A 17,740-nucleotide genomic window follows, 5' to 3' on the forward strand; every position below is an offset into this window, starting at 1 on the left:
TAGGTCCTTTACTGAGGAATGATTTTAACTCTCGGTCGTGAACGATGTTAAGGTCTCCTGTTATAACATGGGAAATTGGTCCATAGGTGTATTCTGAATTACTGCAATTACACGACATAGGTGTATTTTCAGTGATATTTACATCTTTACACAATTGGCTATAATTAAACACATATTTTCGGATAGATTTCTTGTAAATATAACAAATGAGAGGGAGTTCAGTATTATCAAAATATCCAGGAATTTGGTCTTTAACAGAATGGTCGTTAAAAATACCGGCAATATTTACAAAATCAAAACCTTTATTGACATACTTTATTTTAATAAAATGTTTTTTATGATCTTCAGGGCGATCAATTTTTGGAAACAGTTTAGAATAACAATATGCCATTATAATTTGGACAATTTCATACTTAGGACTGTAATATGAAATTGTGTTGCAATCCTCTAAAATTTTATTTAATTTATTTATAGGTAAAGAACAAAGCTTGGTTAACAGATAATGTCTGCCGTTGTTTTTTGAAATGGAAATTAGGTCCGAAATATTTGTATGGTTGGTCCGAAATTTTCTTTGATTGCGATTTTTTCTGCGTCCATGAGAACGATTTTTACGAACAGTTTTAGAAACTATATCCAAAATGTTAACAGAATCGGTTCTTGATATATTGCCAATTCCCATGATATTATCATTAAGACCGAGAGGGTAGACTGTCTGTAATTTTTTAATCCAATTTAATTCATTTATTTTTCGTGATCGTACAAACTTGGAATGAGATTCACCAGGCTGCTTATTTACTACTTCTAAAGGTTGAACTGTTAAATATTTAATAGGATGACTGTGCTTCTTAAGATGTTGATAAATGATACTTTTGAATTTATTGGGTCTTTTAAAACGATACAGGTGTTCTTGCGTGCGTTTAGATAAATATCGCCCAGTTTCACCTACGTACTGAATACCGCATCCCGGTTTGTTTCATGTGAGTAAATAAATAATACTGTTTGTTTTTCAAGTAATATCAGTTTCAAAATTTAGAGAAAATGTGCGACCATTAAATGTGGACCTTACTGTATTGTTGGTGGAAAGACGGGGACACGTAAGTCATTTTTTGGCATGACACTTATCGATAGAAGGGTAACCACGATTTTTATTGTTAAAAACGTTAGCTATGGTCGTATTTTTAGATAAGCGATTCTGAAGATTGAGACGTGTAGATACCCTTTGAACGAGTTTAGTATTTAATATTTTTCCATTTCTAAGCTTCATATTTGTTTTTTTGGTATGTAGATTTATTACAAAGGAGCAAAGACTGGCGTCCAGAATATGAACCATCACACAGTAGATTAAATTGTGTAAAAATGATAAAACTGTTCGGCTCAAGACGTCAAATGCTTATTGTCATAAGTTACCCGACAAATTTAACAAAAGATAGGGTATATCAAGGTAGCGACTGACGTCTGACTAAATAGATGAATGGGGCTGAATATTAAAATACTACTTTTCGATAGATATTCCTAAAGTAATGAACATAGAGAAGTTCTCGCTCGGACACACACTCCATAATCTAGTATACCGTATTGGTTCTTCTAATTATTGAAGGCCGTACGGTTGAATATACTTGTAACATCCACCTTAATAGAACTTAGGTCGATAGTTGTCTCATTGTCAATCATATCTCATCTCCTGCTTGTTATATTGGATTATCTCTCTTTCATCACGAAAAAAACCAATGGAGATTCGTAATATGTATGTCAGATATAAGTTAGATTAAAAAGTACACGCGATATCGTTTCCCCAAATGCATCAAGCTCTAATTTGATTTAAAAGAGGTAATGTCAATATTTATTGAATTCGTTTCAATAGTTGGTTTAATATCAGAAAATGGACTAAATATGAAGTTCCTAAAATAATATATTCAAAGAATTGAACTTAAATGTTTGTGTGTTCGTAACATTAACATGCTTGTATCCCCGTCTCATTGAGACTGGAAACAAATTTGATAACAAATAGGTGCAGTGTAGAAAATTTTGCGTTGGAGAATACCCTGAGAAATGAATAAATTGGTACACGAAATTAAAAATTATTGTGTTGGTGTCTTCCGCATTCATTTGTTTGGATATATATTCAAAACTTCTTAATATTATTTAAAATTGAACCTTTTAGTAATCTATAAACATTCTAAGTTCGATAGCTTAAAACGACATAATGTTGTTTATACTAACACAAGTGAGGTTGATGACGCTATCACATGTAAACACACTTGTGTCATTTCCGATAATTATTTCCTTTCTTCTGTACCAGTATATATATATATATATATATATATATATATATATACCTCAAGCAGACTGTTTTATGTATTACTGTTACATGCGTGGCTTATTAATCTACATTAAGAAACATTAACAATATAAAAAAAAATGCTTTGCTATATTGAACGTAGTGGTATGGAAGTACAAACAAACTAAGTGGTTAACTGGAGATTTTGTATTCCAATGAGAGTAAAGAGAGTAGCAAAACTTGGCTTTTCCTTAAAGATATCTCTTGAAATATCTCCTGATACATGGGGTGATCAGTGTAGACGTGAACACGAAAACTAGACTCTGTACAATTTCCGTCTGTTCAACAGTGGATATTAAGGAATCAGCTGTACACTAAGGTAATATATGCATGTATCTTTATTATATTAAACTTTAATTAATATTTCTTTCTTCGGGAAATGAGGTATTTATGACTTATATCATTGAGATCAGACAAGGATTATAATGATATATATGGAATTTACTGACCCCAATTATATCGTTTTAGGTCCCTAGCGCACTATGAAACGAATGTATCTTACCGACTATCTGTGTTAGATGAATTTAAACTAGATTTGTCTCCTTTGCAATCATATCACATCTTCTTCTTTTTATATTTAAATGTTTAATTTTAAAACCATAAATTGAATCGAATGAAATATTCCGAATTGTTTTCCTTTGAATAGCAAAACATTTGTTTAACAGATAATGAGGATACAATTCTATACCCCTCCCCCTTTATATACCGATTTGCAAAACTTTCCATCCTATTTTACAGATCACACTAAAGTGGGATAGTCCTGTCTAATGCGTTCAGGTTTTAATACGCCCTACGGCTCAATGAAAGTATGAAATAAAACTCACTAATTAATCTAGATATAATTTACGTTTTTTGATGGAGTTAAGCCTGCCAATTAATATTTTATTGTATGTGTTTCTTTGTTGTGATGTTATGCTATTGTTTCAGAAAAAGGGAGAAGGTTTGGTACTATTAAAACGTTTAATCCCACTGCAAATGTTTGCACCTGTCCTAAGTCAGGAATCTGATGTACAGTAGTTGTCGTTTGTTTATGTAATGTATACGTGTTTCTCGTTTCTCGTTTTTTATATAAATTAGACCGTTGGTTTTCCCGTTTGAATGGTTTTACACTGGTAATTTTGGGGCCCTTTATAGCTTGTTGTTCGGTGTGAGCCAATGCTCCGTGTTGAAGGTCGTACATTGACCTATAATGGTTTACTTTTTTAAATTGTTATTTGGATGCAGAGTTGTCTCATTGGCACTCACACCACATCTTCCTGTATCTATAAACCTTAGAAAGAATTTTCCATACACAATTCAAATATCACTGTAACTGCATGAAGTAAGACACAAAAGAATTGTTCCTATCCGAAAACGGTGTATGAAAAACACAAGACGCTTTTTTAGTAATTTATTGTACAAATTTAGTTGACGGAAAGCGAGGGGCGCTAATTTTTTTTTTTATATTTGTAATTATAGTACTATTGCGGCAAATTAATAATTTGCAACAATTTAAATTGAATTGAAAGAAACACTGTCAATAATTTTCTTTTGAATAGCAAAACATTTGTTTTATCAGATAATCAGGATATAACTACATACCCTCTCTCCCCTTATGTACCGTAATAAATATTCCATTTTTTATAAAGATTTGCTAAACTTTCCATCCTATTTTACCGGTCACACTAAAGTGGGATATTCCTTCCTAATGCGTTTATGTTTTTATACTCCCTTGGGCTCATTGAAATTGTGAAATAAAACTCACTTATTAATCTAAATATAAACCTTAGAAATTATTATCCATACATAATACAAATATTATTGTAGCTGCATGAAGTGAGACGCACATGAAAAGTTACCATCCGATAACGGCGTATGGAAAACACAGGACGTTTTGTTAGTACTTTATTGTACCAAATCAGTCAATGGAAAGCTTGGGGTGCTTATTTTTTACTATTTGTAATGAAAGTACTATCGCTGAAAAGTAATTATTTTTTCAACAATCTAAATTTAATCGAATGAAATATTCAGAATGGTTTTTTTAATAGCAAAACATTTGTTTTTACAAATAACTACCATATGATTCTATAACCTCCCCCCTTATATACATTGTACCGTAAAATTTTTTTTTTTTTTTTTTAATAAATATTTGCAAAATGTTCAATCCTATTTTACCGATCACTAAAGTTTGATATTCCTTTCTAATGCGTTCAAGTTTTAATACACCCTACGGCTAATTGAAAGGCTGAAATAAAACTCACTAATTAATCTAGATATAAACCTTAGTAATTATTATCTATACACAATGCAGATATAACTGTTACTGCATGAAGTGAGACACAAATAATTTTTTACCATCCGATAATTGGTGTATGAACAACACAAGCCGCTTTATTATTAATTTATTGTACCAACTTTGTTGATTGAAAGGGAGGGGTGGTATATTTTTTCTATTTGTAATGACAGTACTATCGCGGAAAAGTAATTATTTTTCCAACAATTTAAATTGAATCGAATGAAAGATTCAGAATGATTTTCTTTTGAATAGCAAAACAATTGTTTTAACAGATAATCAGGATATAATTCAATACCCCCTACTCCCCTTGTATACCTTTTTTTTTTAATTTTTTTTAAAAGATTTGCAAACTTTCCATTTTATTTCACTTAACACTCTAAGGAAGGATATTCCTTTCTAATGCGTTCAGGTTTTAATACCCCCTACGGCTCATTGGAAGTGTGAAATAAAACTCACTAATTAATTTAGAGATAAACCTTAGAAATTATTATCCATACACATAACAAGTATTACTGTAACTGCATGAAGTAAGACACACATGAATTTGTACCAACAGATAACGGTGTATGAAAAACACAAGACGCTGTGGTGCGCGTCTGGCGTATATACAAAATTTAGTCCTGGTATATATGATGAGTTTATTAGTAATTTATTGTACAAACTTAGTTGATTGAAAGGAGGGGTGCTATATTTTTTTCTATTTGTTATGACAGTACTATCGCGGAAAAGAAACTATTGTTTCAACAATTTAAATTGAATCGAATGAAATATTCAAAATGATTCTCTTTTGAATAGCAAAACAATTGTTTTAACAGATAATCAGGATATAATTCAATGACCCTGCCCCCCTTATATACCGTTTTTTTTTATAAAGATTTGCAAACTTTCCATCCTATTTGACTGAACACTCTAAAGTGGGATATTCTATTATAATGCGTTCAGGTTTTAATACGCTCTACGGCTCGTTGAAAGTGTGAAATAAAACTCACTTATTAATCTAGAGATAAACCTTAGAAATTATTATCCATACACATAACAAGTTTTACTGTAACTGCATGAAGTAAGTCACACATGAACTGTACCAACAGATAACGGTGTATAAAAAACACAAGACGCTTTGTTAGTAATTTATTGTCCTAACTTAGTTTATGGAAAGCGAGGGGTGCTTAATTTTTTGTTAATATTTGTAATGATAGTACTATCGCGGCAAATTATTAATTGCCACAAATTGAATTGAATTGAATGAAAAATTGTCAATGATTTTCTTTTGAATAGCAAAACATTCGTTTCATCAGATAATCAGGATATAAATATATAACCTCTCTCCCCTTATATACCGTAATAAATAATCTATTTTTTATAAAGATTTGCAAAACTTTCCATCCTATTTTACCGGTCACACTAAAGTGGGATATTATTCTAATGTGTTTATGTTTTTATACTCCCTTGGGCTCATTGCAATTGTGAAATAAAAATCACTTATTAATCTAGATATAAACCTAAGAAATTATTATCCATACACAATACAAATATTACTGTAACTGCATGAAGTAAGACATAAACACATGGTTGCTATCCAAAAATGGCGTAGGAATAACACAAGACGCCTCGTTAGTAATTTATTGTACCAACTTGGTTTATGGAAAGGGAGGGTTGCTATTTTTTTCTTTTCAATTTGTAATGACAGTACTATCGCAGAAAAGTAAATATTGTTTCAACAATTTAAATGGAATCCAATTAAATATTTAGATTGTTTTTAATAGCAATACATTTGTTTTAAGACATAATCAGGATATAATTCTACACCCTCCCCTTTTATATACCGTACAAAAATATTATGTTTTATAAAGATCTGCAAAACTTTCCAACCTGTGTATCTGCTCACACTAAAGTGGAATATTCTATTCTAATGCGTTCAGGTTTTAATACGCCCTACGGCTCGTTGAAAGCGTAAAATAAAACTCACTAATTAATCTAGATATAAACCTTAGAAAATTATTATCCATACACAATACAAATATAACTGTAACTGCATCAAGTAAGACACAACGAATTCTTACGATCCGAAAACTGTGTATGAAAAACACAAGACGCTTGGCTACTTATTTATTGTACCAACTTAGTTTATGGAAAAAGAGGGGTGCTTTATTTTTTTTCTATTTGTAATGACAGTTATATCGCGTAAAAATAATTTTTGTTCCAACAATTTTCATTTAATCGAATGAAATATTCAGCATGCTCTTTTTTTAATAGCAAAAGATTTGTTTTAAGACATCATCAGGATATAATTCTATACCCAAACCTCCCCTTATATACCGTAAAATATATTATTTCTATAAAGATTTGCAAAGTTTTCCATCCTACTTTACTGATCACACGAAAGTGGGATATTCTATTATAATTCGTTCAGGTTATAATACGCCCTACGGCTCATTAAAAGTGTGAAATAAAACTGACTGATTAATTTAGATATAAATCTAAAAAATTATTATCCATACACAATATAAATATTACTGTAACTGGACAGAGTAAGACACAAACGAATTGTTACTATCCGAAAACGGTGTATAAAAACCACAAGACACTTTGTTAGGAATTTATTGTACCAACATAGTTGATGGAAAGGGAGGGGTGCTATATGTTTTTCTATTTTTAATGACGGTTTTATCGCGGAAAAAGTAATTATTTGTTCAACAATTTAATTGAATCGAATGAAATATTCAGAACGATTTTCTTTTGAATAGCAAAACATTTGTTTCAACAGATTATCAGGATATTATTATATAACCCTCTCCTTCCCTTATATACCTTAAAAAATGTCATGTTTTATAAAGATTTGCAAAACTTTATATCCCATTTTACTGATCACTTAATTGGAATATTCCTTTCTAATGCGTTCAGGTTTTAATACGCTCTACGGCTCATTGAAAGTGTTAAATAAAACACACTGATAAATCTAGATATTATAACTTTAGAAATTATTATCCATACACACTACAATTATTATTGTAACTCCATGAAGTAAGAACCAAACAAAGTGTTCTATCTGAAAACAGTGTATGGAAAACACAAGACGCTTTGTTATTTATTGTACCAACTTAGATTATGGAAAGGGAGGGGCGCTATATTGTTTTTCTTTTTGTAATGACAGTACTATCGCAGAAAAATAATTATTGTTCCAACAATTTAAATTAAATCGAATGAAATATTCAGAATGATTTTGTTTTATATTGCAAAACATTTGTTTCAAGGCATAATCAAAATATAATTTTATACATTACTCCCCTTATATAACGTAAAAATATAATTTTTTATATACATTTGAAAAACTTTCCATCCTGTTTTACTGATCACACTAAAGTGGGATATTCTATTCTAATGCATTCAGGTTTAATACGCCCTACGGCTCATTGAAAGTGTGAAATAAAACTCACCTATTGATCTAGATATAAACCTTAGAAATTATTATCCATACACAATACAAATATTACTGTAATTGCATGAAGTTAGACACCAACGAATTGTTACTATCCGAAAACGGTGTATGGTAAAACACAAGATGCTTTGTTAACTATTTATTGTACATACTTAGTTGATGGAAAAGGAGGGGTGCTTTTATTTTCTATTTATAATGACAGTATTATCGCGTAAAAATAATTATTGTTCCAACAATTTTAATTTAAATCGAATAAAATATTCCAAATGTTTTCTTTAATAACAAAACATTTGTTTTAATATATAATCAGGATATATTTATATACCCCAACCTCACCTCCCCTTTTATACCGTAAAAAAATATTATTTGTATAAAGATTTGCAAAACTGTACAATCTATTTTACTGATCACACGAAAGTGGGATATAATATTCTAATGGGTGCAGGTTTTAATACGCCCTACGGCTCATTGAAATTGTGAAATAAAACTCACTAATTAATCTAGATATAAACCTTAGAAATTATTATCCATACACAATACAAATATTACTGTAACTGCATAAAGTAAGACACAACGAATTCTTACTATCCGAAAACTGTGTATGAAAAACACAAGATGCTTTGCTAGTTATTTATTGTACCAACTTAGTTTATGGAAAAGGAGGGGTGCTTTATTTTTTTCTATTTGTAATGACAGTAATATCGCGTAAAAATAATTTTTGTTCCAACAATTTTAATTAAATCGAATGAAATATTTAGAATGTTTTTTTCATAGCAAAACATTTGTTTTAAGATGCTTGATTTCTTGATTGACAACATATTTGTAACGTTCGGAGGATGTGTTTTTCAACAGACTGTCGGCATCCCAATGGGAACAAACTGTGCCCCTCTACTTGCCGACTTGTTTCTTTATTATTATGAGGCTGACTTCATGCAGGAACTTCTTCGGAAGAAAGATAAGAAGTTAGCAATATCCTTTAACTCTACTTTCCGCTATATAGATGACGTTCTTTCACTAAACAATTCAAAATTTGGTGACTATGTGGAACGCATCTATCCCATCGAATTGGAGATAAAGGATACTACAGATAAAGTTAAGTCGGCTTCATATCTTGACTTACATCTAGAAATTGACAATGAGGGTCGGTTGAAAACAAAACTTTACGACAAAAGAGATGATTTCAGCTTTCCAATTGTGAACTTTCCATTTCTAAGTAGCAACATTCCAGCAGCACCTGCATACGGGGTATAAATCTCCCAATTGATACGATATTCCAGTGCTTGTATATCCTATCATGATTTTTTTGATAGAGGGTTACTGCTCACAAGGAAGCTATTAAACCAAGAGTTCCAAATGGTGAAGTTGAAATCATCCCTTCGTAAATTTTACGGACGCCATCACGAGTTGGTTGACCGTTATGGAATAACCGTTTCACAAATGATATCGGATATGTTCCATACGTCGTAACTACAATCCCCTTCCCTTTCATGAATGTGACCTATCGAATTAGACTATTTACCGGAGTTGTAATCACATAAGCAACACGACGGGTGCCACATGTGGAGCAGGATCTGCTTACCCTCCGGAGCACCTGAGATCACCCCTAGTTTTCGGTGGGGTTCGTGTTGTTTATTCTTTAGTTTTCTATGTTGTTTCATGTGTACTATTGTTTTTCTGTTTGTCTTTTTCATTTTTAGCCATGGCGTTGTCAGTTTGTTTTAGATTTATAAGTTTGACTGTCCATTTGGTATATTTCGTCCCTCTTTTAAAGTTTCTATGAGTTATATAACGTATTGGGGATGTGATTAAATGACGGAGTTTAAAACTCAGTTTAAGCCAATACATTAAATGAGATCAAATAAAAACATATAAAATAGTTGCAAGGCAACAGTTAATCATACAGATAAACTCATCATAGATACCAGGACTAAATTGTGTAAATACGGCAGACGTGCGTTTCGTCTTTAAAAAGACTCAATAGTGACGCTCGAATCCAAAAAAGTTAAAAATGACAAATAAAGTACGAAGTTGAAGAGCATTGAGGACCAAAATTTCAAGTCGTTGTTACAAATGCTATTGGTAAACTTTCTCAATCAAAATCTTCAATCAAACAATCTTTAATTGTTAAAATGTACATATCAGATTTCTAACTGATGTCTTAAACAGTGATCTGGGATATAATGCAAACTGTTCAAGACGTAATGAAAAATTGTCATGTTTTTTTTTTATTTCTTCCTAACATAATCTACATGAACCAAAACTGACCCTGATACCGGACGGACTAAGATAACAAACGGACGGACAAAATTAGAAAACGTAATGCCCTACCCTCTACTATATGGGTATAAAATATGGAAAACAACACGTTTAATAATTTATTGCGTCCGAAGCGCTTTTCTTGATTTACCTTCATCAGGAACGCTCAAAGCCAAACATTTGAAGTCCAGAGATGGATAAGTACCGAAAATTGTTGAAGAGCTATATTTCGAAAATACCTTAAATAAATAGCCAAATTCATCTAAAGCCAACTTTACCTGAGGGAGTTGAAAAGTTAGTTTTATAATAATTTCAAAATTTATAAACGGACAATTTTAGTAAATATAAAAAAGAAGATGTGGTATGATTGCCAATGAGACAACTATCCACAAAAGACCAAAATGACACAGACATTAACAACTATAGGTCACCGTACAGTTGTTAAATAATGTAAGTACTGAATCACTGACTACTGAGCTTATGATACCCTCGGGGACTGATAGTCCACCAGCAGAGATATCGACTCAGTGATATAAAGTAGATGTCTTTCATCTTTTTATTTTGCCATTTGATTAGGGACTTTCTGTTTTGAATTTTCCTCAGAGTTCAATATTTTTGTGATTTTATTTTTTACAACCATGATAATAACTCTGCATTATTTTAGATAGAAAATATCATATAAAAATTTAGTTTGTGCTTTGTTAAAAGTTTAAGTTAATTATATACCCATGTATGTCAAACTTGACCTTTAAGTATTATAATAGGATTTTCGTTTTGTCATTGAGAAAGAGAAATACTTAGTTTCGTTTCCGTCTGTCGGTACTATCTTTATATCTCACTTAGTTTTCAGTCAAGTGGTTTTCCTTTTAATCCCAAACAATTGTCACAGTTTATGTGATTCCCACGCATTTTGTGAAGTTATGAAAATACATGGTTTGAAACAAATAATAATATTTATTTCCTCACCAGGTGAAGGTTAACATTTTCAGTTAATTTTTTTTTACTCGTTAGATGTAGATCTTACCATGCCATGGTTTGTACTAGCATGAGCAATATTACGTTTGTCATATGTGGACAAGGATCTGTGTACCCTTCCAAAGCACATGCAATCATCCCAAACTTTTTAAGGCGTTCGTGTTGCGCAGTCTTTGGGTTTTATGTGTTGGACTTTGTTTATTTTGTTTGTGTATCTGTCTGGGTTTTTTTACTCGTGGCGTTGTCTGTTTATTTCCGATTTATGAGTGTAAATGTCCTTTTGGTATCCTTTGCCTCTCTTTTACAAAATATTTCTTCCGTTTGACTTTTAAGACAAATTGTTCAAAGCTAATAAAAGTTGTAGATTACTAAGTAGTAGATCATATATGAGTTCAGTCGTATTATTTAAGACCACAGTGTAAAAGTGTTATTTTTCGTCCAATATTATTAATTTTGTCATTTTAAGTTTAAGTTATCGTTTGTTGAATTCATTATATCAAATGGCTATCCTGCGATAAGAAATTAGCATATCATGTTCTCTAGGTCACGTAGTAAATTCTTTTATATTAATTATTTGGTTTTTTAATTCATTTTTGGTAAACAAAGAGTTGGAAAATATTGAGATATTATTTAGGTCAGTTGGAGAATACTTGGATATCATTGGTATATAAGAGCCCTCTGTTTTAGTGTTTAATCGAGTTGATGGCGAGAAAAGAACAATACAATATAAAACGTTAAATAGGTTTTTGTTATTCTAAGCAGATTTTGGCAGATCTTGGTTATGTCCGCTTAGTATTGGACACTATGTGTGGTTTTTGTGTTGTTGCGTATTGGACACTGTTGATTATTTTTATACCGAATGTGATGAAATCCGTTTGTGATATGTTAACGTGTGTACCGATGTTTCTTTTAATATTTTGTAAACTGTATATAATTTATTTGCCTGGTATGGAATTTGAATAAATCATAGACTAGTCTATTTACTTGAATATTTTCTTAACAACAAGAATACCCATCATATGATTATTTTGTCATTAATTGACTGCTATTTCAATGTTCCCGGCCTGACCTGAAAGTTTTACTATACTCGACTTGCATACAGACATATGCAAAAGAACTTATTCGGTTTATTGGTCTGTTTGTATTGATTTAATAGAACTAAGGCGATAAGTCTGTTTTTCCAGTAGGCTACCATCCGCTCGGAGTAAGATGTAAATAAATGATGTATTTTTTTTTAGATTTTATTTTTATTTTCTAGCAAACATGTATTTTTATGCAAATAGTATTGAATGTTGGACAAATTGTTCCATATCACGTTCACAAAGAGTAGGTTCATGTACGTGTAGTAGTTAATAAAGTCTAATATTTGAAATCTGTGATAAAAATTAAAGGCGACTGGAGAGAACTTTTAATCTTTATAACAGTTGTTTAAAATATTACCATAAAAATGAGAGGAACAGAGCTTAGTGGCGAAATGTTCTCCACTGCCTCTGATATAGGGGTATATGGATTATACCTGGGCCGATATGGAAAATGCAATGCATTCGTTATTATGTAAAATATCAGACGGAGTCCTCGAAAAACTCAATGATGCATTTTGTAATTGTCAAACACTGTTTATATCTTTCCAATACAACCATTTTGGTAGCTCCATCGGTTGGTATTTACCCAAAACACGCAAGTGTCGAAACTTAAACTTTTATATAGAAACACGTAAATGATAAATAAAAAAAAAAAAACTTTTTCGAAATGTAACGAATAATAGATGGCCGCCAAAGGGGGATTATGTGACCCTATGGACAATACATTCAAATGTCTTTTTTAAGAGAACCACTGCAACGAATGGAACCAAACATATTTATGTTTGATATTTCGCATTCTCAAGTTTATGTCGAATTTTTTTTGCTGATATTATTTTCCGTCTGATGCAATACTATTAAGTAAAAATGAAATTTGTTTGTTTCTTTTTTTAGGTCAGAAAAAGTTCAAGTTTCACAAATTGTCCGTGACTGAAGAAATGGTCAAACATATTACACTTAAACATTTAAACTATGGGGTTCTTCTTTTCGAAAATAATTTGAACAGTTTGATTGAAGATTCAGAATAACTGGATTGTCATAATAATAGCGGTATCTATCTTTTTGTTATGGCATTTCAATGTGTTTCCGACTTATGTGTTGGTATTATTCGCCTATGCAACAATGAATTGTGTTACAGAGACTATGCCTTGACTAAAAGGCAATAAATAAAGGCAACAGTAGTATACCGCTGTTTAAAACTCGTAAATCTATGGACAAAAAAACAAAATTGGGGTAACAAACTAACAGTGTTGTCGTCGTTTATATAAGTCAATGTCCATAGTTCGTATTTTTAATTGTAAATATAAATAAGATATCAAGGAGACAATAACAAATCGCGAGCTGAAAATGAGACTAAGCATTAAAACAATTTAGGCTTTTATGAAACCTTGAAGAATGTTATGAATTTGTTTTTGCCGCTAGATAAGGGACTTTCCGTTTTAAATTCTCCTCGAAGTTCAGTATGTTTGTTATTAACTTTTTATACAAGTAAAACATGTTTATATTTCTTATAGATAATCGATGTTGGCAAAGACTGCAGAGAGTTTTCTTAACTGAATATATTGGATCAAAGTTGTTCCCTAGAGGCTTGAAAGATTGATCATGACGTCGACGTCACAACTTTCAGAAGGAGAGATAAAGTTCACCAGATTTTTCTTGCTCAACTTTAAAGTATCACCTGACATTGCCAGACGATACTTTGACGGAGTATTTCCACCAACACACTTAGCTCATATCATCAACAATAGTATGCATGACATCATGAAGTTGAACAAATCAAGAATAATCAATAAAGCCCAATTAGAAATATTAAGGAGTGTCCCTGGAACAGTATGGCCTTCCTATCTTCCTCCAATGCATGTGGGAACGAAATGTAAGTACAATTTACTAAACAGTAAGTGTTTCTAATGCATTCACATGCACTTTTGTTTTTGGAACATGCTACAGATTCGGTTCTGTCACGACTAGATTTAATATCCTGCAGTAAGGTGTGAGCGAAGGCTCCGTATTGAAGACTGTACTTCGACCTATAATGGTTTACATTCTAAATTGTGACATGGATTGAGAATTGTCTCATTGTAACTTTTACCACATCTCCTTATATATAGATATGTATACGAGTCTAAAAGATTGTGTAACAATACCGATAAATAGATGGAAAACAAAACACTAAAAAGTGTTGAATATCTTCGCACAAAGATGGAAAAACTGAACAGATTATATAAATTATACAATAGTTGCAAATATTTTGGCTCAACAAATGGCCTTCCTCGGTGTCAAAAGTTTTAACAATACTGATATTTAATGTATAAGTTGTAAACATAGATCAGTAATAATACAGGTAAGTTTTGGTCGATTGAATTTAATCCAAAATCCTGAATATCATAATATAAACATTAGACTGTATTTTTTTATTTTTTTTTTCTCTTCTTTGCTCTCCTTTTTTTTTCTTTTTTTTTTTTTTTTTTTCTTCTCTTTTTTTTCTTTTTTTTTATGATGAGAAAATTACCAAACCTTAACATGCTTAAGCAATCTGCATCTCTATGTTTGAATATTACATTCACAGTAGCTAAAGCAGTTTACCAAAAATATAGAAATCCTTTCCTATAATACGGGTAGTAGTATAGTTCAAATGTATCCCCTTTAAGCAATATTTGAAACAGGGTCTATCTGAGTGAATATGTTAATTAAAATTAGTACCAATTTGCATAGACTAAAAAAGTCTGTTTATTTATGTAAAGTATCTATAAATCATGATGTTTCTAACTGGATTTTTATGTTATTGATTTGAGGAAAAAAGAGGGTGAACTTAGTATTAAAAATACAGAATGTTCTGCCTAGCCTTATAATGGAAACAATTGCTCAAAAAATATAGTGGAAATATCAATATTACACACTTAAACTATAATTAGGATGAAAAGAATAGTGTAAGGTATTTTACCAGCTATGCTATTCAGAGAAAGATGTTACACAAAACTGATATACTTAGAAAGAATTTGTGTTCTTACAAATTAAAAAAATATTGTTCATTTTTAAGCTTTTCATATTGTTTTTTTTTCACCTATTTTTTGTATCATTTATTATATATACAAATCGTATTTGTTGAGAACAACCATTTTGTTGGATGACAGACATTTTTTTAATCTTTTTATCAATTTTGTCACACTATGTTTCTTTATACTTCCCTTTGCTTTGAATGGATGATTATAGTTAATAAAAAATGTATTAATTTTCTATGTAAATAATTTTAAAGCTCATATTACTTTGCTGGATGAATATAAAGAATAAAAACAATTTACAAAAAGAAGGAATGTAATAATTCAATTGAAACACATGTTATTTTTTTCAATGTCAGATAAAAACTTATCTGGAGATCCTTAGGTCAGACAAGGACAGCTGGTTAGGGTTAATTGTTGTTATTGGAGGAATTTTTTCAGTACACATTCCCTGTTATCATTTTTACACATGGATTTCAGATTTATTATTATTTATGTCAAATAAAGTATTTGATAAACATAATTATGATCTATGAAAAATAAACATAAAATCCCCTTTTATAGGAACCTGCATGTTTGACTTTTAAGTTTGTTCAAGGAAATCTTAAAATTGGCATGACATAGCTGTAATTTATTTATACCATTGCTACTTTCAATAAAAAAAAGTGAAAAATGCCAAGGGAAATTCTTGCCTTCAAATGAAGTATTTTATGATCACTATTATGATCTTGCAAATAGTTTATTTTTTCACAGAAACAGATAGTCATAATTTATGTTAAGTTAAAAATTAGTTTACTAATAGTAAATTCTTACTAGAATAACATTTATTAACAATGGCAACTGGATTGATGGTAAACTATATAACTGAGTCAACCAGCAGCAGCAGTAGCATTGCCCCAGTACATAAATATATGATATCCATTTTAGTGTGGCCCTGTGTTCTTGATAAACTTTATCAGGTACATATGCAGATAAAACAAATTGTCAAATTAGCAGTTGAAATTTACAACCTAAAATTAAGCATAATAACATATCATATAAACTAAAATGTTTTAAATGAAATAAATGACTGCCTTACAATTATACCGAAAGGCTTTGGCATAGACCTTTAGAGGCATATGTGTGATAAGCTGTATACGAATTTAGTCTTTTCATAATGTTAACCTTGTTGGGTTTTTTTCATAATGTTAACCTTGTTTTACTTTTCAAAATGTTAATCTTGTTTTTTTTTTTTGTTTTTTTTTAATATTAAACATATTTTATTAACAATCACCTGTTACATCAACCCTCAGTTGCCCAGGGAAGCCACTAAGGGGGCCCCAATTTTTACAGTCTCATTTGTCGGGGAAAAAGCAAATGAGAAAAAAACTCCCACTATAAATTATTAACATCAACCTTTATAAATATTATCTATCCTTGTACAAATGTACATGTACCTGCAATCAATATCGATCTATATATCTATAACTCTCACCATATATAATTATTTGAATAAAGTATGTTGTTTTTTATCCTCATTTATTTCTCACAAAGGCTACCTGTATTTATTAAGCAGTTTCAATTTTATCGTACATCAAGTCTTTTGTTATGTTAATTTCAATTACATTAAATTTCTGGTCGAGTGATCATTTACCACGTGCGATTTGTTAAAGGGATGTGTAGTTCATTCATTAAAAAAAATGGATTAATGATTTTGATTCCCAATAAGGATTAATATCAAAGATATGGTGAGTAAATATTTGTTTATAATATGAACCTGTTGATACAATATGTCTTGTTACAATTAGAAAATATACATGAATATATACACAACAGAAATTACATGTAGGGAGTTGAGAGCTGTGTACATATTATTATTCAATCAGTATCAAAGAGGTCATTGCACTGACCTGACCATGCAAAATATATATTTATATACAAAAAATGTCACACATAGTAGAAAAGGCTTCGATTTTCGTATTCGGTTTAAAATATTTGAGCAGAAATTGCATTTCATGTTTTATCATATTTAAAATCACCAATTTACTTATCCCTTTTTTTTGATATTTTGCGATATTTCTAGTTTTCCAGATAACCCATTTCGTGATTAAAAGCACCGTATCTAAAATTTGGTTATAAGCTGCATCTGCATTAATGACCCCAAAAATTATACTTGTTTCCGATTTTTGTAATTTTTGGATATTTAATTTTGAACAAAATTCCCTTATTTTCTCAAAAATTTCCCGCCAAACGTCTTCCACCAGTTTACAATAAATAAAAAGATGAAATAGTGATTCTTTTTCATTGCAAAAGTGACACTTCCCGTTTGAGCGATTCATTTTTTGTAACTTTTCTTCGGTGTAAATTATATTATGTAGTAACTTCCATTGAAATTGTTTAATTTTC

General features: G+C 30.7%; 1 protein-coding gene across 1 annotated transcript in view; it reads left to right on the forward strand.

The window, feature by feature from the left end:
* The first annotated feature begins 2,307 nt into the window (after window positions 1-2,307).
* The window catches only part of LOC139503806 (uncharacterized), a 28,182-nt gene continuing 12,749 nt past the window's right edge, over window positions 2,308-17,740 (forward strand). The window contains exons 1-2 of the mRNA XM_071293735.1: window positions 2,308-2,657; window positions 13,874-14,232. Coding sequence (XP_071149836.1) covers window positions 13,962-14,232 — 271 coding nt within the window. The 5' untranslated portion in view covers window positions 2,308-2,657; window positions 13,874-13,961. The remainder of the gene's footprint in view (window positions 2,658-13,873; window positions 14,233-17,740) is intronic.

The sequence above is a fragment of the Mytilus edulis genome, chromosome 14 (assembly GCF_963676685.1).
Source record: "Mytilus edulis chromosome 14, xbMytEdul2.2, whole genome shotgun sequence".
Lineage (NCBI taxonomy): Eukaryota > Metazoa > Mollusca > Bivalvia > Mytilida > Mytilidae > Mytilus > Mytilus edulis.